This window comes from Rhopalosiphum padi, chromosome 2 (genome assembly GCF_020882245.1).
Source record: "Rhopalosiphum padi isolate XX-2018 chromosome 2, ASM2088224v1, whole genome shotgun sequence".
In the NCBI taxonomy this organism is placed as follows: domain Eukaryota; kingdom Metazoa; phylum Arthropoda; class Insecta; order Hemiptera; family Aphididae; genus Rhopalosiphum; species Rhopalosiphum padi.
The window spans coordinates 19,685,322-19,711,840 of NC_083598.1; the positions used below are offsets into that span (position 1 = coordinate 19,685,322).

General features: G+C 29.1%; 1 protein-coding gene across 3 annotated transcripts; it reads right to left on the reverse strand.

Moving 5' to 3' along the window:
* Positions 1–559: 559 nt before the first annotated feature.
* Positions 560–25,507, reverse strand: LOC132920079 (amphiphysin). 3 transcript variants are annotated; one of them, XM_060982141.1, is made up of 9 exons: positions 25,046–25,507; positions 6,587–6,722; positions 6,190–6,380; positions 5,368–5,655; positions 5,019–5,146; positions 4,735–4,769; positions 3,852–4,157; positions 3,434–3,580; positions 560–2,583 (listed from the first exon to the last, which is right to left on the reverse strand). In XM_060982141.1, exons 1-9 carry the CDS (start codon positions 25,154–25,156, stop codon positions 2,507–2,509), a joined length of 1,419 nt encoding a protein of 472 aa, XP_060838124.1. In that variant the 5' UTR covers positions 25,157–25,507; the 3' UTR covers positions 560–2,506. The 3 variants fall into 3 exon arrangements, with proteins under 3 accessions (XP_060838124.1, XP_060838123.1, XP_060838125.1); XM_060982140.1 differs by having other exon boundaries at positions 560–2,587; positions 3,438–3,580; positions 25,046–25,506; XM_060982142.1 differs by lacking the exon at positions 3,852–4,157 and having other exon boundaries at positions 560–2,587; positions 3,438–3,580; positions 25,046–25,506.
* Between the last annotated feature and the right edge of the window lie 1,012 nt (positions 25,508–26,519).

A 26,519-nucleotide genomic window follows, 5' to 3' on the forward strand; every position in this document is an offset into this window, starting at 1 on the left:
ATAGATGAGACAATGTTTATGAAGTATAAATAAATATAATATGAATATACCATATACGCGTATGCATGATCCCGTAGTTTTATGAACTATAAAACTTATTATAATGATTCATGGTTAAAAATATTGCATACTTTTTCTTAAAAACGGAACATATATTAATAATTTTTATTATATGCTAAACAGGAGTAAGTGGCAACTGATTCAATAGAAGCGCAATCGTGTGGCTTTTTTCTAAACGTTTTTAGTCAGAATTAATTTGTCTCCAATTAAAAATATGAAACTCCTCTCAACATGAAACGACGCACCTACATAGATTTAAGTACAAATACCTCACTATTTTTTCAGTAAAAATGTATTATAATACTAGTGTTTATGAAGCATTATTTCATTTTCTTAATCAAATAACTGCAATAGTTTTGCATTGTTATGTTGTTTTCGAATATGCATATATGAAATTTCTCGCTTATTCTTGAGCTGTAAAAAAAATACTATTAGGAATATAATATTGTAGGAACAGTGAAGACAATATTTTATTTGAATAAAAATAAATCTAGAAACATTTTTAATTTAAAATGAGACAAAAATTATCATTTTATTGTAATAAACGTATCAGCTTGGAACAATATTTAAATTTTAGTTACATATAATTTTTAATTAGGACGTAACAATCACTTGTACAACGAATGAACTAATAAACTTATACAATTTATAAACTAGATCTAGAATTGTTAAGAATTAGGTGTTTAGGTGTTATGATTACAAAAATATTAGTCATAAAAAAAAATAAACAATAAAATGCTAATGAATTTACATCCATGGATAATTTGTCAACTATAATTAGTAATTATCTCCAACTATTTATTTTTGGCATTTGTGTATAAATATAGAATAACTCATAAAGTACAATAATAGTGAATTAACTACTCCTTCCATTATATATATATAAATAGATATATATGATCTATTAAAGAGGTACTGGACAAAATCAAAATGTCGACACGCCATAGTTCCAAGTATTATGGACAACTAATAAAAACAAATTTTGATCATAGTTATTCAATTTGTCCGTTTTTAATTTAATATTAGGTATATTCTATAAATTTTAGACAAAAAAGCATTTTATCTAAAACTGAATAAATGCATTATTGAATCTTGATGAAATAAAACAAATTGAAGGTCTAATTTTTCTTTTTATTTATTAATACTCATTGTTTAATGCATAAAAAAAATTGATATCTAGAACATCCATTATCTTACCATAGCAATAGACTATTGCCTACTAACATCCCCCCCTCCCTAAAAAATTGCATTTATAATACATAACTATATATCATATTAATAATGCCGATGTTATTTGGTTGAAGGCATTTAAAAACAAATGAATGATCCAAAGTCAATACAAAAAATAAATAAATGCAATAGTATTCTTAATGGTTATTTTCAAATGTAAAGAACAGTATTTAAATACACAATAAGCGAAATTTATCTAATAAAAGACTACTGATTCCAGTAATTATTTTTGTTAATTTATAATATTATGCATATCATTTTTTTTTCAATAGCAATACTGAATCTCAAATGTTAAAATGCCTAAAGCAAAACATTAAGGGCAAAATAAATTTACATCTAAATAATACATTGATTTATATAATAAATTTAGTATCTATCAAAGTTAATTTAAATAATAATAAATACAGATATTACTTAGACAATAATAATTTATAATCTAAACTAGATTTATATACATTTACTGACTATCAGAGCGGGTATAGGGGACGGGGTAAATATTTGAAATGTAAACTAAAATGATTGAACCTTTACAAATCACTCACTAAAAGTAGAAAAAACATTTAACACACAAATACAACAATATAACAACACATAAAAAATAAAAGTAGTAAACGCATAATACGAGCAAAATGTAATTATTATACGGTTATACATTTAAGGTAAAAGGTACCATAGCTGAATAATTGTAGGAGTAAGATTAAAAATAGTAGCCAAATAGAAGCTTTAATATGCTTTCAAATGGCACAAAAAAATGTATTACCTCACATAGGTGTAAACACTTAGTATAAAAATTTAAAGGCACTTGTTACACATTAATTAATTAATGAGTATTCTTTCAAGGTTCAATATAATCACACTAAAAATAAAATTTTAAATGAACCTATTAAATTCGTAACGATTTCTCAATCAGTCAAATTCATGTTATTATCAGCACGGATAATTGTGATAATGTTTTCTAAACTTGACGTTCACGGAGCGTAAAAAAAATAAACATTCAAAAACTTAAGGGTGGTTTTTAGTTTATAAAATAATTTTGTCATAAGAACTAGTCGTTGCAGCGCGTTTCGTGACGGTCGGTCAAAACCCAACTTTAAATCTCATTTGTATAGATAAACAAAGACATAAAAACATAAAATAGAATCACAAACATCCAGAAACTGTACTTAAAGATTCTAGGTCTTGTCATGATCTCCTGGCGCTTACGACGGTGCGGCACTCACAAGGGTCTGGTAAAATTGGCAGGGAACATTTTCTTCTCTCCTGTGTTTTCTTTGATACCAATCAACCAGCCCTCTTCCTGCATGTTCATAGAAGAAAAACAAAAACAAGTCGTCATTACTTGTCTCTTACACACTATAAATACTCCAAAACTGGGCACTCAATAGTTAGAAAATTATTTAATTTTTTAACTAAATTTAGTAGTACAAAACTATAAATCATCTTATCTCGAGGCATTAAAAATAAAAAAATAAATAGTTATTTTTCAGTATATCAGAAATCAACAACATCATAAATAATACATAATTTTGATGAATTATATTCTTCAAATATTTATTGTGATTAAATTGTGCATATGGAATCAGTTATTTAATGATATTATCTGAAGTGGTTCAGTGAGTAAAAAATATTCTAAATTATCACTATTATAAAAACCTAATCAATATCTAAAATAGTTTGTATAGATAAATATATCATTATTTTTATTTGTAAATTAATAAAACAATTTATATTTAAAAAAAAAAGAATAATTTTATTTGCAGGAAATAAAATTTAACGGTGTTTAATATTATTTCAAAATATATTTTGATGTGCAACTAAGTTTAAATTATTTCAATAAATAAGCGTTAAAACTTTAGAAAAGTAATAGATATCTAATAACTTTTTTCCTACAGTAAGTTATATTTATCTCAACTAACTTATAGGTAATTTAACGTAGTTGAAAACTTTAAAAATTTAAATCTAATTTTATTATTTAATTTGTATAATAAGAGTATTAAAAAATAAAAACAAAAATCAACTAACTTGCCCAGCTTTGCTAAACAGTAATTTAATTTATTTTAATAAATTAATAACATCAACAACCAAACAGTGTATCGGTATTTAGTGTCAATAACCGCAGTTCAATTTGAACATAGCAGTATACTTGCCTGAGTTTCTGGATCGTCGTAAGGTACTACACTGATGATCTCGCCCTTCTCGAACGATAGCTCGTCCGTGTCTTCAGCATCATACTTGTAAGTTGCGACCACTCTGTACAACACTCCGGGTGGCAAGTTGTCCGTAGTAGCTCCTGTAAAAAACGGCAAACGATAACAATACGAAATTATACTAAATTACCATCTTCGGGCGAATCACACAATCGGAGTAGAAAAACCGTGCAAGGACGTGTACGCCACGCAATTGTTTTTCGAACCGATCAGTTCGGACATCGGACAGTTATGAATTTATGATATTATAATCGATTAATAAAGCGGTTATGAAAAAAAATTAATGAAAACGTCGCGAAGTCAAGTCAGGTAATATTATTACAGGAATTACTATTTTAAACCATTGTATGGTACCTGGCGGTATATCGATCTCGATGTTTTTGTTAGTGCCATTCTCGTGCCTGACTGGCGCAACACCGTTGACAGGCGATGAACTGCTCTTGCCGTTAACTAAAGGTTGTTGCTGTTGTTGTTGTTGTTGCTGTTGCTGCAGCGGTGGTGACGAAGACGCCAGTTCGTCTTCTAACGGTGTTTTTGATGTCACCGATGACACTTCGTTGTTACTGCTGTCGGGCTGCGATGACGGTGATTTACTACTTACGAATGCAGTGTTTTGAGGGGATGCGGGTGACGAAGGCGGGGATTTCGCAACGTCTTCTTCTACATATCACACACACGGTTTAGTTTTCACACGAAAATCGTTAGTTAGAAAAAAACAGTACACTACGTAATATATAATTTTGGTAAATTATTATATTATAGGCACAAACTCTTTAAAAATATTAAAATGATGCTTTAACAGTTTAACACCAAACAAAATTTGCAGAGCACATTCAGCCTCGTTTAAACGAGTTAAAAATAAAGATTTAAGAACAAACAATGATAAAAATATATGGACAATATTTAATTGCATACAAGTATGATTTTATGTAAATTTAACAAAGAAAATGTTTATAAAAGTTAGGTTTATTTTAACGTTAACTAAGTATAAATGAAAACGAATTAATTATGCCAATATTATAATAGGTATAATGCTATTATATGATTCGTGAGGTTGAAGAGTACCTAATAATGATTATAAACTCTGTTCATCGACTCAAAATGAAAAAAAGCTCTAGAATTTGCGCCTATAGATATTATTATTATAATTAATTCAATAACACTTTAACATAATATTATAAACTATATACGAAAGCTAAAAACGATAAAATAATTTTTAAATATTAAGTATAATTACCATTCATGGATATCGGAGACACGGGCGACTGTGATCTACACAAAACGAAATAGACAATTAATTTCGTGATATTATATTGAAATTAGTTTATTGATTACATATATATAAAACATTTTACATATATACAGGTATGTGTTACAACTCAGGAGTGGTCTGACTTGACGCAGTGGCAAGTGAGGACCGCATATCATTAAGTCTACCCATAGGGTACAACACACTATAGGTACCTACAGTGTATTAGGCATAACATTTTTATATTTTAATATTCATATATGTATACTTACGCAGATTGAATGTTGTTGGCGACATTGTTTGAGGGCTTTTTGTTTCCTAAGAAATAATTCAGCATCTTCGACTGGTGTTGATAATCCGTGGCTAATTTGTCAACGATTGATTCCATTTCAGAAAACACCTGACGAAACGTGCAAACCAAAATTATGTATTATTATTTATTACACATGAATACAGTGTATTAAAATAAAATTAAAACAACAAAAATTAATTATAATACAATAATTATGTTTAGGGACTTATACAATCCATATAATCCGAAATATTTAATATCCACATTAGATGTAATAAAACATAGGAGAACAATAAGTAAATACGTTTTAAAATATAATGCATGCGTACCTTAGATGATTCGCTATGAAATAATTGTTCAGCGGCAAAGTATGGTTGCAGATTTGTGATCAAAAATAGTACCCTAGAATTGTACAAAGCAGGCAATTCGTCGTGCAGCTCCGTGTTTATTAGGTCGAACTTTCGTTTAACTTCATCAAACTGTTCTTTAGCTTTCATCATTTTTGCTTCATCTTTTTTCTTGCCGGCTGCCCCAACGCCGTTATTATTAGCCAATTGGTTACTGTGCCTTTGGCTGTCGTAATCAACCAGTTTCCGGTTTCGTTTGTCAATTTTTTTCTATATAAACCAGAAATACTTGTTTACTGATAAAACATGCGAGATATATGAGTGGTCATATAAATTTGATCCCAGGTTTTTATAAGTCGTTATGTAGTTAAATACAGAGTTATTTATGATACCTAGTATATTAGTTCGTACTAGTTCGGTCTAAATAGAAAATTTGGATAGATAAATTATATCTATTTTTTACAAGTCCTTAACATATTTTTCTAAAGCATTAATTTTTAAAATTATTATTATTATACAATTTATTATTCAAATGTTCAACTGAAAATATAAGTTAATCTAACAAAATATAATTAATTACCGCTGTTCAAAGTGCTAGATCTTAATTGGATGCGAAAAATTGGATGAAATGTATTTTAAATTAACTATAAAAATTGGGATCGATAACTATAGTCTATAAGTAAGTGTACTAGTGTACAGCTATGAATGGTAAAGGAGGTGTATAAGTATAATATACTAGTAGCAGTTATTATGCAGGAAAATCTTTTATCACATGCCGCTAGAAAGAGTAATATCAGTGCTTACCCGTGTTTCAGCAAATTGGGCTTGGTACGTGTTCAACGGTATAAGCACTTGATCGGCCAACTTGTGTGTATAATCGCTCCACAGCATGTCCAAATTGTTTGAATCGGTACACATGTGATCGTGACCAACCCATTGACTTTCGTACATCTCGTTCAACGTATCCATCAGACTTTTACTCGCCACTTGCACAGCTAAATAATAATTCAAAATACGAAATCATAAATATCAATCTATCATTGTCATTTATCTGATATACATGCATAAAAACTAATAACAATGATTGGGCGCAGGAACATAGAAAATATTAAGGTCATCGATTGGTCAAACCTTCAATGAAGCCAAAAAAACCACAACAAATTTATAAGTACTATTGATGTTTATAATTGTGCCAACATACCTCTAACGCATCGAATATAGTTGTTAAATTCTTTTTGTAATTTATTTGCCGTATTTTGCTGTTTTGAGAAATTTTGTAAGTGCTCATTAAAAATTTCATCTTCAGTCCGATCGACTTTTCCCAAGTTTTGAAGAAACTATAATAACATACAAATATTAGATTAATGCCTAAATCATTATTATATACCTAGAACAATAATGTTAAAAATAAATTCAAACAATACATAAATAGTCACTAATAGTAATAACCAGAACTGTGAACTTAATACATTTGCATGTATTTTCAAACAAGAAATTAAGTTCAGCCAAAATATATCATCACTATAGTGTATAAATATAAACTTTTCTGAAATCTAGATATTTTTTTTTTAGTTATAACGTTATCAATAAGAGAAAATTCCATTATAAAATATAAGAATTGCTTTTGAAGTTTGAATGTTATTTTTAAACAAAGAATAAAATATAACTATAATAATCAAAACATTCTGTGAATAATACTATTTTATAAATACAATAATAACAAATATAATTTAACTAAACCTTACTTAAATATCTTTTAATGTATGTATTAATTTATTTTATAATTTTAACATAAATTTAACATATTTTTACATTTTTAGAATTTTAAGAGTATGTTATTGTTATTTCGCATTATTATTTTTCAGATCAATAATCAGTTTATAGACAGTTTAAGATATATGAACAACATTAAAACTGATTGGTAGATGTGAAAAATTAAATTTTAAATGTATTAATTAAGATTTTTAAAAATCTTTGCTGTCTAATTTTCAAATTAGTTTACAAATCAAATATAAACAAGTAGTATTTAAATAATTTATATTAGAATAACCTGTATACCTATAATGGTTTTTATTTAAATTTAACGACATAAGATTAGATTTCGAGTTTTTATGGAGTATTTAATTACTTTATTATGTAGATAAGCATTTACGTGCTCAAAAATCAAATGTATTAAACCAAAAAATAATGATATATCTCACATTTTAATTGTAAAAAACTAATTTAAGTATTTATTCAAAATAATATATATCACAACTATAAAAATATAAACCATCACTGTGTTGTAGTGTATATTGTAAAGATAGGATTTGTTTTTAATTGGATTACGTGTTTAGTACGATTATACGAAATATATAATTGACTCTGCATTAACAATATGTTCAGTAAAGTAATTATGAACTAATTACTAATTACTGAGTTACAATTACGAAACAAATAATCCTACATTATAATACAGAGATTCACAAATATAATTAAACCTATACTTGAGTAGGTATTTTAAAAATCGAATAATATTCTTAAATTTTTTAGTCCAACGATATAAAAATAAGAAATGTATATGTTCAGTAGTTAAATTAACAATCGATTCAATTCGCACATGTAATACATAAACAAGTCATAAAAGTCAAACAAATACATAAACTAATTTGACCACCAGTGATTTTAATGGCAGCGCGTTTAAATAACGATTAAGTAGTAAAGTGTATATCATTAAAATAATATTATCTTTTTTTATGCCTACTATAATATAATTTATATTTTATAAGCATATACTCTAAGAATTATGTAGGTATATTAAAAGAGTGTGTAGAAATTATGGAAACTCTATATTTACATTGCATGGAGATCTTGCAGCAAGGATATTATTTAAGTTTTATGTTTGGGGTGTTTATAAGCAGACCAATCTCGTACTTCACCAGCTCAAATACAAAACATATTCTCTTTTCCCAAAACAATCGACGATTAATCTTTTCGTATTTTTTTTTAACACGAATGATTAATTAATATTTTTAGACTTTTTATCGAAAATATAATAGATTAAAATTAATAGTATTGTGCCTACATTATACAGTATACACATTACACATTTACACATCCGACTAAGCAGTGTTAAAAAATATGAAACGCCCCTCGGATCAAATTACATTATGATAATACATACATTTATATTTAGGTAACGATAACTGATAAGTGATAAGACTATAATAACAGCATTGCAGTATAGTATTAGTTTAATTAAATTAATTGTAGCACGTTACAATAACATACAATATACATGCAACCACTACATACACATTTCAGTGTTTTCAAACTTTCTAGACACACCATATGTTGTAATTTAATACCATATATTAAATAGAACGTATAAACTCAGCTGTAGCAGAATACATAAATAAGTTAATAACCATCTACATGGAACACAAACATTATAATATATTTCAATAATTTTAATATTTATAACCTAATAACCTCGTAAACACGAAAACAAAAACAAAATCGTATACCCAAAACTTGATTAAAAAAAACTAATAGATTTGATTAAGTTAGACGCTATCTAGCTGGACTAGGCAGTAAATATATATATTTATTTTATCGTCGATTCAATGAAGTGGTAGCAGTTGAAGCCAAAGAGATGGATAATCCTTCTCCCAAGGAAAAACTTTTTTCGCTATGATGCTATGTACCCCAAACCAGTATGTAACTAAGAAGAGAGGATGTTATGGGAATTTAATATACACAAAAATCCAAACCATAATGAGGTTTTTAAATATTATTCTGTCAATCAAATAACATTCTTGCGTTGAAATGCTTGTTTGAAATTGGTTTAAAATAATTATTATATTGTTTTCTAAGAGTATTCTTACTTTCTAGAGTATTAAATATTAGAATAAACGATATAATCTTTAGCTATAACTACTACAACACGTATTTATATGTGACACTTATGTGTTATATAATATATATATGACTTTATAATATGTTTGTAGTTAGTAAGTTATTCGCAATTTTAGCTACACGCTGATATTGTAGGACTAATAATTGTACAGAGCTCGGAAAATATACGATTATACAATATAAATTAAGTATGTATCTAATTAACATGAACATATTATTATTATTATTATTATTATTATTATTATTATTATTGTAAACGAGATAAAAAAAATGACACGGCAAAACGAAAAATCACTTGCAGTTTCCGCGAAATACGCGACATGCGCATTCGTGTTTGAAACAACTGACATGAAAATAATATAATAAAGTAATAAACAATAAATAATAATAAAATACAAATATTATATACCTACAGAATAATTATTAAAGATTAGGTATACATCTCGTTGTTACTTATTGTAATATCATTAGTTCATTACTAATTTTACACAAAGTCAAACACACTTTGAGACAATTATTTTGTTAAGGTTAAAAGTTAAAGTACTATAAACATCAATACGTCATAATATATCATTAACGAGTTTACCAAAAATTAAAACATGTGTGCTTTTTAGTTTTATTAGCGTTACTGATTGATATATAAACATACAGAGTGATTCATATCAAACATATTCAACCCCAACAATACATTATATCATATGATTCTGATATTTGAAAATTTTTAAGGCATTTAAGAAGTGTCCTATAATATTAATGCTAAGTTTTATTTTAATAAGGATCTTGAATCTTGATTGGTTGAATAGTTAATTCCAATAAGAATTATTCATTAGATAATTTTTTTTTTAACAATCGCAAATATACCAAAATCGAAATTCAAATAAATAAATATAATGTTTTTAAGTTGTAATACACCTATAAAATAATATCTTAAAATGTTTTATTTATATAATTATCCAAAACTTATAACGATAATAGAAATAAAATCTATTAAATATATTTAAAAAAATATATATATAATCTATAGATTATAGAACGTCAAGACAGTCAATGTCATAAATTAATAACCTAAGTACTTATTTGAAAATATGGTTATTAAAGTTCTAACATGGATTCCACGAATTAGAATGTGAATTAGTGCAAAGTTAATAAAGTATACAATGGAAATGAGTATCAACCATGCTTCGTAAATCACCCTGTATAATAAATAGAATCGCATGCATGACGTATATTAGGTCGTCTAATATATATTATATAGGTACTTTTTGTATTGTGCATATACAGTACACACACAACTAGTACTAGTATTATACACCTGTTTAATAATAGGTAAAATATCGTACCAACCGACTTTCACTCGTAGCAAAATCTACGATGCTTTAAATAATATAAGTTTTGTTCCTATGCAATAAATTATTATAATATTTGTCCACCCGTCATGTACCTATGTGTGGCTCATACTTTATCCTACCCGTAATGTCTTGCGCAATTTTGTTTTTTTTTTGGGCGCCTACGTTAGTTTCTGTTTTTATTTCAACCAAACGTGGGTTTTTTTTACGCATAGAGGCAACCACGCGCGTGGGACTCTCAATTATTATTAAACAAAACAGACGTGTTGGATTAACGTTGTTTTATAACAAATTAAAAATATGTAGAAACGAATTTTCAGAAAAACACAAAATGACATTGTGTAATATCATACCACATCGCCACACGCCATCGACTCTGGATTATAATAAAATAATACACGAAGCATGATCGATGGAGGAAACCAACTATACGCGACATGTTCCAGTCCAACGGTCCTGGAGTAAAATAAAACACATGCCTCTAATAAAAATTAAAACCCTTTATAGACGCGTTAATATGACACGCCGACATTATATTATATTATGTACATGATTATTATAAATATTATGATTATGAGTCGTGAAGGCGTACTCGTCGGCGTGTTTAAATAATGCCGATAACGCTTCAATAATAATAATAATAATAATGCCTTCTACAATATCAAACGATATTATAATCGAACTACACGAAAGTGCAAAACTATAGTTTGTCTACAATATAATAAAAAGAACAATAATGCCGCGGAGTACCGACGTACTTGCAATTAGGTATTGATTTTTAACGACACTTATATACATTTAACAGTGTTCAATCAAAACTACTTTACTTACCGTAAGTATAAACACGATTCGATGTATAGTATATCCTAGATGTAAAACAAGCTTCGAGATCATGTTAACATAAACCACACTTGAAAACGAGGCCAGGTATTCGATAATATCACAATGATATTTTAATATTGTGTTCCACTCGTAGGTTAAAAATGGAGATAAGTTTTAGAAGAGGGGCATATCTTTTTTTTTAATTAAAGCTTATACTTAAAAAGGCGAACAAATTGTTATGACCACACTCCCCTATAAATATTTTATACGTCTATATTTGTTTCCTTATTTGGAAATAGTATTATACCTATATACAATACATAAATTAAAGTAATAATACATAAAACATAATGTAAAGCATAGAAATTAATATATTAATAAATATAATAATTATCACATAAATAATATTTCTACAATAGAAAAAGTTAATAATACGAAAAACCTTTTAAATATTATTGATTCCCAAAATACCTACATAAAATATTTTTATTTCCAACATAAGCAGTTTCGGACCACAGATATAAAAACTACTGACAAAATAAGTAGACTAATTTATAAATAATAACAAATCGTTCCAACATTAGTTACAAAAATAATATTAAACAAATAATAGGTATAAGTATGTGAATATGATCTTTTTAAGGGAGGAATTAGGGATTAAATTTCGTAGTCCTAACCTAATCAATGGTTCAACAAATAGCAGCAAAAGATAATTCACATCGTTAATACACATCTAAAGACTACGATTGACAATAAACGATGGAGTGTGTAACAATTTTCAATTATTGCAATTTGAAATGCATTGGATGGCAAAGGAAACGTCGTGGTCGGGTTATACCGTAGACGCGGAAAGAACCATTTAGTATTTGTTAACGATATAATCCTGTTTGTAAAAGTGCGTCCTCTTTCGAAATGAACGTCAAAATAATTGATATTTATTAGTTGCTTATGAAGTGTGTGTATACACAAACACAATACGAGTATAATAGCTATTATATAGTATCCGCGCAGCATATTGTTGGCTGTTTTATTGATGAAGCGATGAACCATTATAGAAAACATAAACTAAGATTGTAGAATAATGTAAAGTGATTAGAATTTAAAATAATAACATTCCGGTAGCATAATTTGTAAAATAATTTATACCTAACATATAGTTATAGTGTTATACATTACACGCACTACCTTATTGCCACAGTGGTCGCCATATCTACTATATCTACTATAAATAACTTATTCACTGGGTGAGAACTATCTATAAATTTGTTTTAATTTATATAGATGTACAAGTAAAACAATTTTCATATACATCGAAAAATAATAAATTTGTGATATTTAATGATAACAAAATACACTGCTTACCTATAACCTACGCTTTACAGTAACTCTCAATCAAAGATAATAAGATGATAAGAAACATGATAAGAAATAAAAAACACTAATAACAAAATATTACATAAAAAGTTATCTTAACTTTTAATCTAATGATTGTACGTTTCGTTTGTTTAATTTTTTCAGGTAAAAACGTAGTATAAGTATTATTTTTTGACTTATGTTTTGGCTGAACTATTGTTTATACGTAATAATCCATAAGTATATAAAATAACAAATTAATTAATAATAGGTACCTAAATCATTATTAATAGTATATTTTATTCATTAATTCGGGCGTTGCAGTTATAATACCTACCCACCTATATTTATTTATACAAATTATATATTATTTTGAACGTAGGTACATAGAATGTGGGCATTGAACGCAAGCGAGTAATTATTAAACACCAATATATTACTATATACTCCAACTTGCGACCAACATCATCATTACAATAATGGTCGTAAAATTAAATACGAAGTGCGTCATTGCGATTTTAGTATTATCATTAGTATTTTTTTTAAACCACAGCTATACAGTAAAATTCTATACAATCACAATCGAAATGCAATCATTTAGCTGATAACTCCTTTACATAAATAGGATATTAAGATCTGATTATAATTTATATTTTAATCGCAATTTTTTTCCTCGTAAACGTGTTCAAAAGTGACTTTTTTATGCAGGAAACTGGGAAATTTAACACAGGCCAATATTGACAGTGCACGACGATACTATTATATAACTGTGCACAGCCAGTCGGACGACCAGGGAAAATTAAATTTAGACCGGTGTCCGCTGGACATACCATTCTGCCGACTGCCATTACGTCTCTATGCACCCAAAATAACTATAGGCCACGCGCGCACCGACGAGCCCCTCTCGTCGTGATGATGTGTATAAGCATAATATATATTCTCATCCCGCGATAGTAAAGCTGTGACTTGTGTATATATATATATACATAATACATATATTAGCAGCGGTGTATATCTGAACATACGCGCGTACGGAATCGTTAGCGTATTTTTTCAACTAACAAATTTTATACATTTTTCTAAATTTTTTTCGCCACTAATTTATTGCGTTTATTAATGGAATATTAAACTTTTTGTGGAGACACATTGTTTGCGAATATCTGCGTTAGCCTTAGCCGTGTATTAAGCCCAAAAATATAAATAAAACTCAAGAAAATCCATTCAAAACTATATGCCCTTATATATAATATAATGGTACATCAAGTATTCAAACATAATCCTATACTACGTACAAGCGTAAAGTAATAAACACATTTCACACAGCTTATAATAACGTGTATTATCTTAATGTCAAAGAAAGCAATACAATCAGTAAAGTGCAATTTGAGATAACTTGTTTTTTATGTTATTTACTTAAAGTTATTAGAACAAAAATAAAATTGAAATTATATACAATGTACATTATACAAAATAATAGGAATGGATGATGAACATATATATTATATGTACATGTCTATGTTAATTTGACGAAAAAATTATATTTTTTTAATATTATAGTATATAGGAAATGGACCTAAAGGTAGTAAAATGAGGTACCTATACGGTATACATTAAATTAATAATTTATGATGTTAATATTTTTCAAGTAGTAAGATAATATTTTTTCTATCTACAATATGTTATCAACACAATGGTATGCTACACTGTAAGAAATGATATGATTCATGCATATGAAACTCATATTATTAAGCATTTTCCAGATTTAAAAAAAAAGTTTTTCTAATCTTTTTATACTATAATGTTAAAACTTAATCAAAAACTCTTAGTACTAAAGATATTAAAATTATATTACATTTTGATTGAAGAACATTATAGAACTATTATAGTGAATAGCAATAACAAAGTTGCATATTATCGTTTATATCGACAATTACAGACAATTACGTGTTAATACTATACAGTCAAATGACAGCGGTTCACAAGTATACGTCCGGACACGCCCTGACGCCGAACGCACGCCAAGAATTTACCTCATCACCTTTTAAGGTCTTTGAAAGAAAAACTAAAAACTAGTTTTGATATAATAACTTCTTTAACTGTATATGGGATGATTCACCCACGTGACATCCATCCACACGTGCTCCTTGCATATGTCCACGCTTGACGACAATGTAATTTTCGGAAAACAGATGTACAACGAAGTCAGAAAATACGTACACAGTATCGCTTGTATTATAATATGAATTAAAATACATTAAAATAATATACGTAAACGGTTTTTGATCGAGCTTAAGTGGTTTCAATATGTCAAACGAACATTCTGTGTATGCACTGCATACGACAGGTATATAAGTACAATGAAGCGACCAAAGTAAAATTGAAAAACAACGAAATATGAAATATGCGTGTAGGTTTCGTCCTTGATGCAACAACGTATGTAGGTAGGCGCATAGGTACCTATATTAATATATATATATATATATTCATGAAATGGAGGTGTGTCTTTTGTGTACGAGTGGATATTATAATACATATTACATATATACCTACAATGACCTCACAATACTGTATTGACGAACGGAAAAACAGCAAACGACTATAGTCTGCAGGCACCTATGAGGTAGGTGGTAGCCACTAACCAAATAATATGTGTATAGATATTTTAGTGGCTATTTAGTATTTACTGTTTATACATAATACAAATAATAATAATAATACCCGTGCGGTTAAATGGTATAGACAATTTTAAATAGTCCATCAGTTTTGTGTATTTTTTTAAAACGGTCATCCGTTTGAAAAATATTATAAATATAAAAAGTAATGAGTATAAATACCTATATTTAAACATTCATTACGATATAATAATATGTAAAAGGTATGATACTATACGAGAATAACTCTTTTACACTATGGTGGTATAAAATATATAATACAATAACACCTCAACACTACGCATTTCATATAATAACAATATAATATAAAATGACGTCGATTGGGCTAGATATAACTGTTACGCGCCGATCGTCATCGAAATAGTGTCATAAATTTCCAATGTGTTCGGTTTGACGCGCAAAATGAGCAGGTGGTTAGACCTCTCACGTACGGCTGACGATAAGGCATCCGTTAGGAATATTATTGTGGACGCGGGCTGCAAACTCCTATAGCATAATATTGTGAGGTCGTTGACTGGATTATTATTATTATATAGGTATATATTATAGGTGTATATCTATGCGCCGCCCGTACACTATTCGTAATTTTTTTTTAACACGACCGTTGAAAATCAGATGTAACTAAAAATTACATTGCACGCATCCGTATAGAAATAGGGCGAAAAATAAATACATGGGCCGTCGCGAAGTCACAATAATACAGTATTATATATTTTCTAACAGATACACGTCGTACTTTAATATCGTGGGCGTTCGATTAAAAAGCGCCAAGTGACATTATTTTTAAAATAATATTTTCTCCTAATAATGCATTAGCTACATATAATATATACAACGGCAAAATTTCTTTACATTTGAATTAATAAAATACAATTTTAAACTCAAAAAACCAAGTCCATATAAAAGAAAAATCATAAAATTATTTCGATGCAGCTCTCGTATAAAATTTAATTAGAAAAAATTCTTATATAAGCGAGCGTGTGTATGTTCATATAATATCCCTGAATACGAATATATATATTGTATATATTTATATACGTTCTATGAGATAAAAAAAAGTTCTACGAATCGGCTTTTTATTTTTGGCTGCCTGTAACGCAAAGAGATGCCAAGTGTTCGAAGTCAAGACACTTGGTTTAGGAAATATTAGCTCCACGAGGTTTTTCACCCGCGTGTTGTACCGATTACGTTAAATAAAAAATAATGAAAACACACATACAGTATATAGCTCATCTTAAGTCAAACGTCATATTTTTGTATGTATACCGAGTTCTTTACGCAGCAAACGCATCATGTACCTACCAACTTAAATAGTAAAAATTACGAGTCTATATATATTATACTACATGAACATATTACACATTACATAACCACGTAATCTTGCACCAGTTAGAAACAGTACATTAACTCGGTTTTGTGTAAACGGGATTTTCGAATAACGGTTTCCGCCAATCGACAACTACGTAAACATATAATACAGCTTCTGTTTTGACCAACTATAGATAACCTATGTCAGTTGTAATATGCATACTACTTAATACGTAATATATTATTGTTAAATCATTCGGCGCCAGGAGTTCGGTAATATAATTGTTATACGAGAAAAATTATATTGCACAAATTACAAATGAGTCACATTATTTTTTGTACTATATTCATCAAATAGCTAGATAGCATTATTGTAACTGAATTTAGATAATCATACTTTTATCGCGGATATTGCAAAAATCTGTCAACAAAAATACTAAGAAAACATTAAAATTAAATAATTAAGATATTTAAATTTTTTGCTTTAAAATATTTTAAAGAATATTTCTCCAGAAATATAAATCTATGTAGGTACTTTGATTTATTTTTATAGAATGTAGCATACGCATCTATTATAATAGCAATTAAAAAATATAATCAGTACATCATATAAATTAAATTAGAATAGTAGGTAAAAATAATAAAAAAAGATTATTATATCAATTTGCAATTAGAAGTACCTTCTTAATAATATAATTTAATTGGTTATATACTTATAGTAATACAATTATTAAATAATATGTACATATAGTTTATAAAATTATAAATTATAATTTATTGACATAAGAAAGTAATAAAAATATTTTATGAAGTTAAAAATAATTTTATTTGCTACCTATTTATTACTTTGAGTTTTATAATGACAATATAGTAAAATAGTTTTATCTATAATAACATCAATCATCTCACAAAAAATAAATACAAGATTTCAAGCTAAAGATGCATGCAATTTGCATGTATCATTAGATTTTGATAATAAATAGGTTTACACGAAAATTTTAATGAGTTTGTGTATTTTTTAAGGGTTTGTCATAATATTTATTCTGTAAGCAATTGTGAAGGTGGTATTACGGAATTTTAGTCTAATATTAGGTTATTGACATGCATAATATATTTCTTTTAAGCAAATATACATACTCCAAAGCGAAAATAATTAAGTAAAAAATAAATTAAATTAATATTTATTGATGAATTATTAGAATCAATTAATTTCGCCATATTACACGCAAATTTTTAGATAATTTTTTATAAAAATAAATAAAAATATACAACATCAGAATTGTATTTTGTAGTTCGAAATTACTATAACTTTATAAGTTGTTTTTAAAAGTGGATGACCTTGGTAGTTTTTTTATGTTTTTCAATTATCACAATTTAATTAAAAACATATAAAATACGCCTCATTATTACAATTTAAACTTATATCTAAAAGACGATTCGGAAAAAAGCAAAAACATTTGATTTATAAGTACTATAATTAACTATATATAATATTAATAGTTTGTTTTTAGAAAGAATAAACAGTTGTTACAGCAGGTCAATGACTGTCTGAACTTTCACCCACTGACACGAATTCTAAATAATGTTACAAATTTATGTAGTTGCATCGATAGTATATACCGATAAGTAAAAAATAACATTTTTGAAAATTTCCCACGCTCTGGAAATGTTCGACAGAGTTCTTAAAATTCACCATTACACAGTATTTGAGCATATTGAGAATACTATTTAATTTTTAAACCCAGTAGATAGTAAATATTAATATTATAAATACATTATACTGAGTACTCTATAGTTGCTTAGGAATTTCAGTTTTGAATCACAACATACAAATATCTTAATTTTAATTATATTTATGGAACGAAAAACGTATACCGGTCTCGAGTTGGAAAACGGTATAATGACCTTGGACCATAAGCACACACTATTTTTGAATTAGGAATATATTTTCATTTCAAAAGACTATACAAACTACAGTTGCATAACTAAAAAAGTAAACCACGCATCACTATATGGAATAATTGGTATTTAAATTGTAAATTGTAAGCTAAACAAAATTACATATATTTAAAAAAAAACATTTAACGTAGTGTATAATATCTGAGTATACTATAGTATAGTAAATAATTTACGCGAACTCATTTATATTTTTAGAGCAGTAATTAACCCCACTTATTATTTTAAACCGGAAAGATATAGGTATAGTTTAATAGCTGATAAATATATGTATATATTATTATATACTGCTTACTTGAGGAAAAACGATAAAATGCAGTCTGTATAGCACTATAGTAAATATAAGGTTGTAAAAACTGCGTCACACCTCACAACGATACGTTTCGAACCCCTGATTAATACGACGTCACCTTCATAGAAATGTGGCTTCGATAGTGTGTCGTTGCAGTCAACTGCATCGTGTTTGCATAGTGTTTACGATTTATCTCACAAGTAAATTCTAATAATTCTAGTGCAGTGTGAAGCATACAAGTAGTACTATTAGTGCGACTAGTACACTAGCCTATATAGTACATAGTATTATTAATATATAAACCAAGTTATCTCGGACGAATTTAACTCATAAGTATTTATTATACTAAGATGAAAACGAGGATGAAAAGCTATACATTCATAGGTTACACGTTATATGTATATTTATTATTTACACGTACATTTTTTATTATGTTTTCATGGTTAGTGGATACTATTAATTGCTACTTAAATGAAACATATTTCAAGTTACTGCACACAACTGACACAGTGACACGAGCTGGATTTAGTTCATATAATAATTAATGGATACATCTACGATCTACATATCTAAACAAAAAATTAGGTATAAATCTGGTTAGCTGTACAACTAGTTTTGCAAACAATATATGTATACAAAAATATTGTTATTTAGTGAAATATATTATATTATAATACTGTATGTATAAACAACAAATTTTTCGTGCCTCTTTTTTTTAACCTCTGAGGTTTACATAATATATTTAACATTTAGTATTACAAATCATCAATGTATAATGTACTAGAATGGCGAATGAAAAAAAAACAGCCCACGTTATGACCGAATACCACGCAAATTTTACAAACATATGCACGCATTGTATTTTGAAAAACAACGGAGTCACAATAATATATGATCGACTGCACCTCGGGGCCGAATTTCACTTTTCTTATACTTTGCGAACTTCTCTTCCAACGCCCCCGTTCAAAGCGTATATTATTATCATCATATTATACATACGGAAGTTTCGTCTTCGTGAATAACCCACTTATTGCGGGAGAAGATTGGCCGACGATAACAGGGAAACGGCGGCGGCTGATAGACATAAAGTATAAGATGTGGAATGCCATTTATAGAGAACGCGCGTGTGCAAAGAAAACCTGTCTCGCTGCCGTGGCACCAGGACCGCGGTGGGGCCGGACGTACGACCAACGACGGTTTCTCTTCCGACCAATACCCATAGGGTAATTTAGAGGTTTCTGAACCTATATTTACGAGAAGTTCCTGTTACAACTTACGACGTTTACGTGTAGTATTCTACAACTACTGTATATTGCTGTGGCGAATCACGTCATAATGGAAAAACGAAAAAATTGTATTTTATAAATAACTCTTTTTACACTCTCGTTTCCGTTAAATTGATCTGAAAAGAAGTCGAAGTTCCAATCACTATTGGGAAAATTCTAACACGACTATTAAAGGTTTATTGTATCTGCTGCACGATTTTAAAATATATACCTACAGCATAACATTATAAATATTATACTTGCGTTTTCGTACTTACTGCACGCAAAAATTCCAGGTCTGTATAAAAAATAATAATTAATTTATAAACATAAAAATTACTACCGTCGAGTTGTCTGTGTATTGATAACAGTATATACGTAAAAGAAGGTATTCCGAAACGGAAGTGTTGCCGTTAGCAAGTTAAACATTTTGCTGTTTTTTACCTATTTTTTTTTCATTATTTATGGGTATACGTAAGAAACGTAGAAAACGATTATAGAATATAACTTATATATATAAATATATAAACATAGATATCTTCCACTCCACCACAGTCTATATAGGTACATTATCGAAACTAAACAATTGTAAAAAAATATAAAAATCTATACAATTTCTGGATCTAATTTCCATTTGAAGTTATACGGTTAAATTAATAATTATTACAAAACGATACGTACCTATTACACTCTACAGTCGCTGTAACGTGCACGATATTACAATACTAACCTAGTTGCCAACAAATTATTAAATGTTATAAGATATCATGATAAATATACTATAATAACCGTGTTCGTCGAATGAAGATCTGTAGTCGTGGACCACGTATATAGTATATGTATAAACAAACTACGTGAACAACAACAATTTATAACAATAATGATCGCATTTAATAGAAAGTTAGCAAAAGTGCATGATAATTCCCTCGCACTTTTAATTGCACATTTCTGTTTTATCAAGGTCATACAGTCTCTTAAGATGTGGGTGTACTCTGTACAAATTGTACAAAATTCTAAACCATACATGTAAACTCAAATAGCAATAAAATCAAGTCTGAGTGTAAACGTAAAAACTGATATTACTATATATTAACACGTAAAAGATATAATGTACCAATGTCCAATACAAACAATAAGCCATATTTTTAAATTTGGAAACATTCGCCATAATAGACACATCAATATTAAGTATTTTATTCTCGTAGTTTATTTTTCAATTAAAATTCAATGCAATACACTAATGCATTATTTGAATTCAACTTGTAAGTTTCGATGGTCATGGTCACTATATGACACATATGACGGTCAAGTGTATTCGAAAAGATGAAATCCAATAGATAACGTTTTTTATTATATTTATTTAAAAAAAAAAGAGATAATCATTTTTCTAAGTATGCAAAGTACACAATAATGAAAAACATAATATTTTACAAACAGCCACTTCAATCTTCGATGTTGTATTAAAGGGTATACTTGGATAAACTATAATAACCTTGACATTATTTTAAGTGCATACTGTAATAAATTATTGTTAATGAATGATGGCACATTAAATGCTCAATACCGATAGGTACCTACCTACCGCTATTTTGTTTTATAAATAAAAACAAATATTATATTTTATATACAAAATAAATTCTTTTTATATTTGTTTCTGACTATACTATATAATATTTTTAATTAGGTACACTTCGTTTTAAATTATAATTATAATCAAAAGCGGTTATTACCATATATCAAAAATGAAAAATATATATTAATAATAGGTACAACGGAAAATAATACATAATACAATGGTATTTCTTAAATTATTAGAATAAAATTATTCATAACATAAACATTAACCAAGTTTCTCTAAAATAACTATTTATTTGAGTTTTATGTATAGGTATAAATATTGTTTGGATTTTAAATCTACCTACATACAATACATACATAAAAATGAATGTACGTTTGAATAGGCGATATAGCATACACAAGCCCCGATCTGATTCTTAAAAAATTAAAAAAGTTTAGAGAGTAGTTTGATCCGTGTTCGAAAATATGCCAAGTATTTTATACAATCTACAGTAATCATCAGTAAAATAAGTTCACAAAGCAAGGTCACCCATAAAGCTAGGTTATACACTTATACAGATAGTTAAAATATGATTAGGGAAAAAAATTGTTTCATAATTTATTTAGAACTAATTCATCCGAACTTCGATACATTCATATATACAAATAACAAATAAATTTTACATTTTATTTTTCTACATTATGTTCGTAATAACGTCTTACATATTGTTCATTTCTAAATAATAGTTTAAAATTTGTTTAACAATTGCCAATAGATTACAAAAGTATTCAAAATAACAACATTAGTTAATGTACCTATATTAATCCGATTAGGTTAATTAACCTAATAGCAAATACCAATAATAATAATTCATAAAAGAACATTTAAACGTCAAAAATATTACAAGTTATATTAATAATTAAATATATTACTAGACGAAATGCTTTACACACCATAAGTACATTTTATATAAATTATGTTACAGCTCTCCTTGAATATTTAACTCAAGTAACACTTGAAAAACTATATTTCGAAAAAGATTTGCAAAATATTAAAAGGTTTGTTTTCACATGCATTGTTCTGAGACATTGTACTTTCACCTTGGAAATAATACCTATCATATTACTATACATATCTATTATGTTGTTTTATGAGTTTAAAATCATAGACGCGAGTGAATTGTAGTAATTAAAAAAAATAAATATGTTTTACCTATTATGCTATATTATACACTTTCGGAATAAATCACACAATAAAATCAACCAAAAATAAAACTTTTGGAATTATATTCCGTAAATAAAGATCAAAAAAATAAATACGTTCAATACATTTAGTTTTCATATTTCCAACTCCACCACAGATTATACAGGTGCCTGCCTAAATGTATACCTATCATGTGTAGGGAACTGCGGATGAATTGAACCAGAGGAGAGAGTGAAAAAAAAATATGATAAATACGAGGGTTTTTGAGGTGACATTATCATACGACGTTATGTGCGCATTTTCTGGTGCACGCCACTATACGGTCCGTCAACCAGACGGTTCAGAAATACATTTTGGCCAGTCGCCAAATTTTGGACAGTCCAAAGCGAAACGGTCATTCGACCTGAAGAATTTTCTTCTTCACGCACCCGCCCCGTGCCGCCGGATCTCCCGACAATGTATATACCTCTACCGCCTGTAAGGTTATTGCCATCGTGTTAAACTGCCAAATCGGCTTTTAAAATGCGCGGAAAACGTCAGAACCATACGCAGACTGTGTTACACGCCATGACGACGATCAAATGTGACAATCCCAGGACTACTATAGTTTAATATAAACCCTCAACCGATGCTGATCTGCACACAAAATAATATATTATTTTAGGAGTGTAACTATGGGATAGTAAGATAATACTGAAAATAGTAGCCATTAGCTCTTAATCTAAGGATTATTCACTATCGCCCTACAAAGTAGGGTGTTTGATTTGGATGACTGGGTCTGATTGTTTTAATATTCTATGCGATGGTATTGAAATATGGAACTATGTGAATGTATAATATTATATAAGTACTTATTGAAATTTAAATAAATATATCTAAATTACTACTTTATTGTGCACAGGTAACTATTGACTTCCCGTATCCATTAAGTCGACTGCACTTCTGGTATTTCCTATACTACCTAACGAGTTCTGTCTCTCATTAAAATAAGGTTTGGTACTTTGAACGCACGTAACGAAGAAATTGAATTATGATAATCGACTTACAGTACACAAATTAAATGGAGGAAAAATCGATAGTTTTAGACCCACACGTTATAAGTACCTACCTAATTCGATTAAACGTACGTCGTCAATAACTAATGGATAATAACAATATATTATGATATACATATTATATATCGTATTGGAAGCTGGTAACGTTCCAGCGGAAGTGTACCTCCTAACCTAATAAATAATGTAGGGCCTACGCTGTAGGTGATAGATTATAAATATTTTCACGTAGACTTTTTGTAGTATTTTTACGTTTTAATTAATATATTAAAATACCTGCGTATATCACTATGCGTCGTATGTTAAAAACAAAAAATAGGCGTGCGACTGAAACATTGTAGGCGCTATTCCAATTTTTAACGACTAGGAGGGGGTGGTAAAATTAAAACAAAAAAGATCCACGACCGCTTTTGTCCCACGCCCCCAGCCCTCGGCCGACGATACGCGTACAACGTTATCGGAGGGGTTGTTTTCGGTAAATATCAATTAATATCTCCTCATTCCCGACAATAAAAAAATCACAATTTTTTAGGGGAAGAGAGCCAAACGAAGAATACTCGGCAATGTTCTAAATGAACATGACGCGTCTGAGCCAACGAATAATGAAATAACAGCGAAAAATCTAGTCATTGTGATCGCATAAAAATCATTCCAATGCGTTTGAAACGCGACAGAATCGAACTCCAGCGGGCTTATAAAATGTTAATTATTGTGGTGACAACGACGTAGGTAACGCAATAACATTAATACAAATGATAAATCCTTTGTCGTGTACCGATTATTCTTCGGTAACACACAGTAGATACTTTTACAAACAACAATGGCAAATAAAGCAATTAGTATCTATTACGAATACGGCACGGCGACGAAATAGAAATTAAAAAAACACCTTAAACGTATTGCGTAATAAACGATTAAACCAATAAATCGTCTTACCTTTTCTTTAGCCCTTCCAGCGTGCTTGGACACGGATTTGGCGATAAGGGATCCCTTGCTCTCGGCCATGACGTTCTGACTCGGGTCACCAATGCACAACAACTGATTCATGTCGTATTGTTGTGATCGCCGTCGTAGCCGCCGCCGCCGCCGCGTTATCACCGCCGCCCGACGGCCAGGGCCAGCAGCTGCTGCCGAACGCCGTCTGGTCTGAACGTAGGAACGCGTTCGCCGCGTATACAAGTAACGACCGACCGACCGATGAAACTGGGACGACGTCCGTTTGAATGTTTCGCGCGTTTCACACGTATCCCTACACGATTTTATACAATTGATTTAATATACGATCGGTCACCGTACGATTGAATATTATTAATGTATACTGTGGCGACGGACGGCCGAAATCTCCGGCACCGACGACGAAACACCCGTGAACTGCGAGCGACACGGTTAACAGACGCGGACCGAATAGCGTCGTCACGGAGCGCGAGGAGCGGAGGCCCGCGTTCCGCATTTCTCCGCCGCCCGCGATTGGTGCCCCCCGTGCACTGAGCGTCCCCCCCGGAAAGCCGCCGGAAAACGGGACCGTAAAAAATAACAATGATGACGGAAAAAACACGACCGAATCGCTGGAAGGGAAATGCATTGTGCTGCTGATGCAGCGCCAGAGACGCTGTCGCTGCCGTCACATAATATAATACATAATAATAAAAAATTAAAATAATAGGTAGGTAGGTACATGAGAGTCGTGTACATCAAACGCATTGATGTACCCACATATACAATTTAATCGACGACCGACACCCATAGATATAATATGCAGGCCATAATGAGGTGTGTGTATGTGTGTGTGGGTCCAATACACTATAACATTACCTATATACTACCTGTTGAGACATTTCTGAAGGAAATTTCAATTTTTTTTCTAATACTCAAAATTTTTGCGAGTTATAAACCCTATCTAAAAATTTTAAATGGTGAATTCCATTATATTTCTTTCCACGAATTTTCTCAATACAAGTGACCCAAAACCTTTTTGTCAAATGATGTTCTTCAATAGAAATTACATTATAAACAACTGTACTGTCAATGTTTTGATGATTGCTAGTCATAAATTTGATTTTGATTACTTTTACCAGTCTTTAAATATTCGTAAAAATGTAATTAGTTTTATCACGTTTATATAATACCCTATACCATTGTAATATATATATTAGTATTTTGAACATCTTCTCTTACTATGTTTCTATTATGTATGTTATTTTATTGACTATTGTAATGTGTATACTGTTTACTATTTTGTATATTATGTAGATACTAGTGATACTACTACTATTGCACTTAGATATTCAAATTGTATGAGGACGTATTATACGTTTATTATTATATTGAATAAACGGTACTTATCGGTTATCGCGACTACCTAACCAAATAACTGTTCGGTATTTTACGAGAAACTACGGAATGTTTTTTA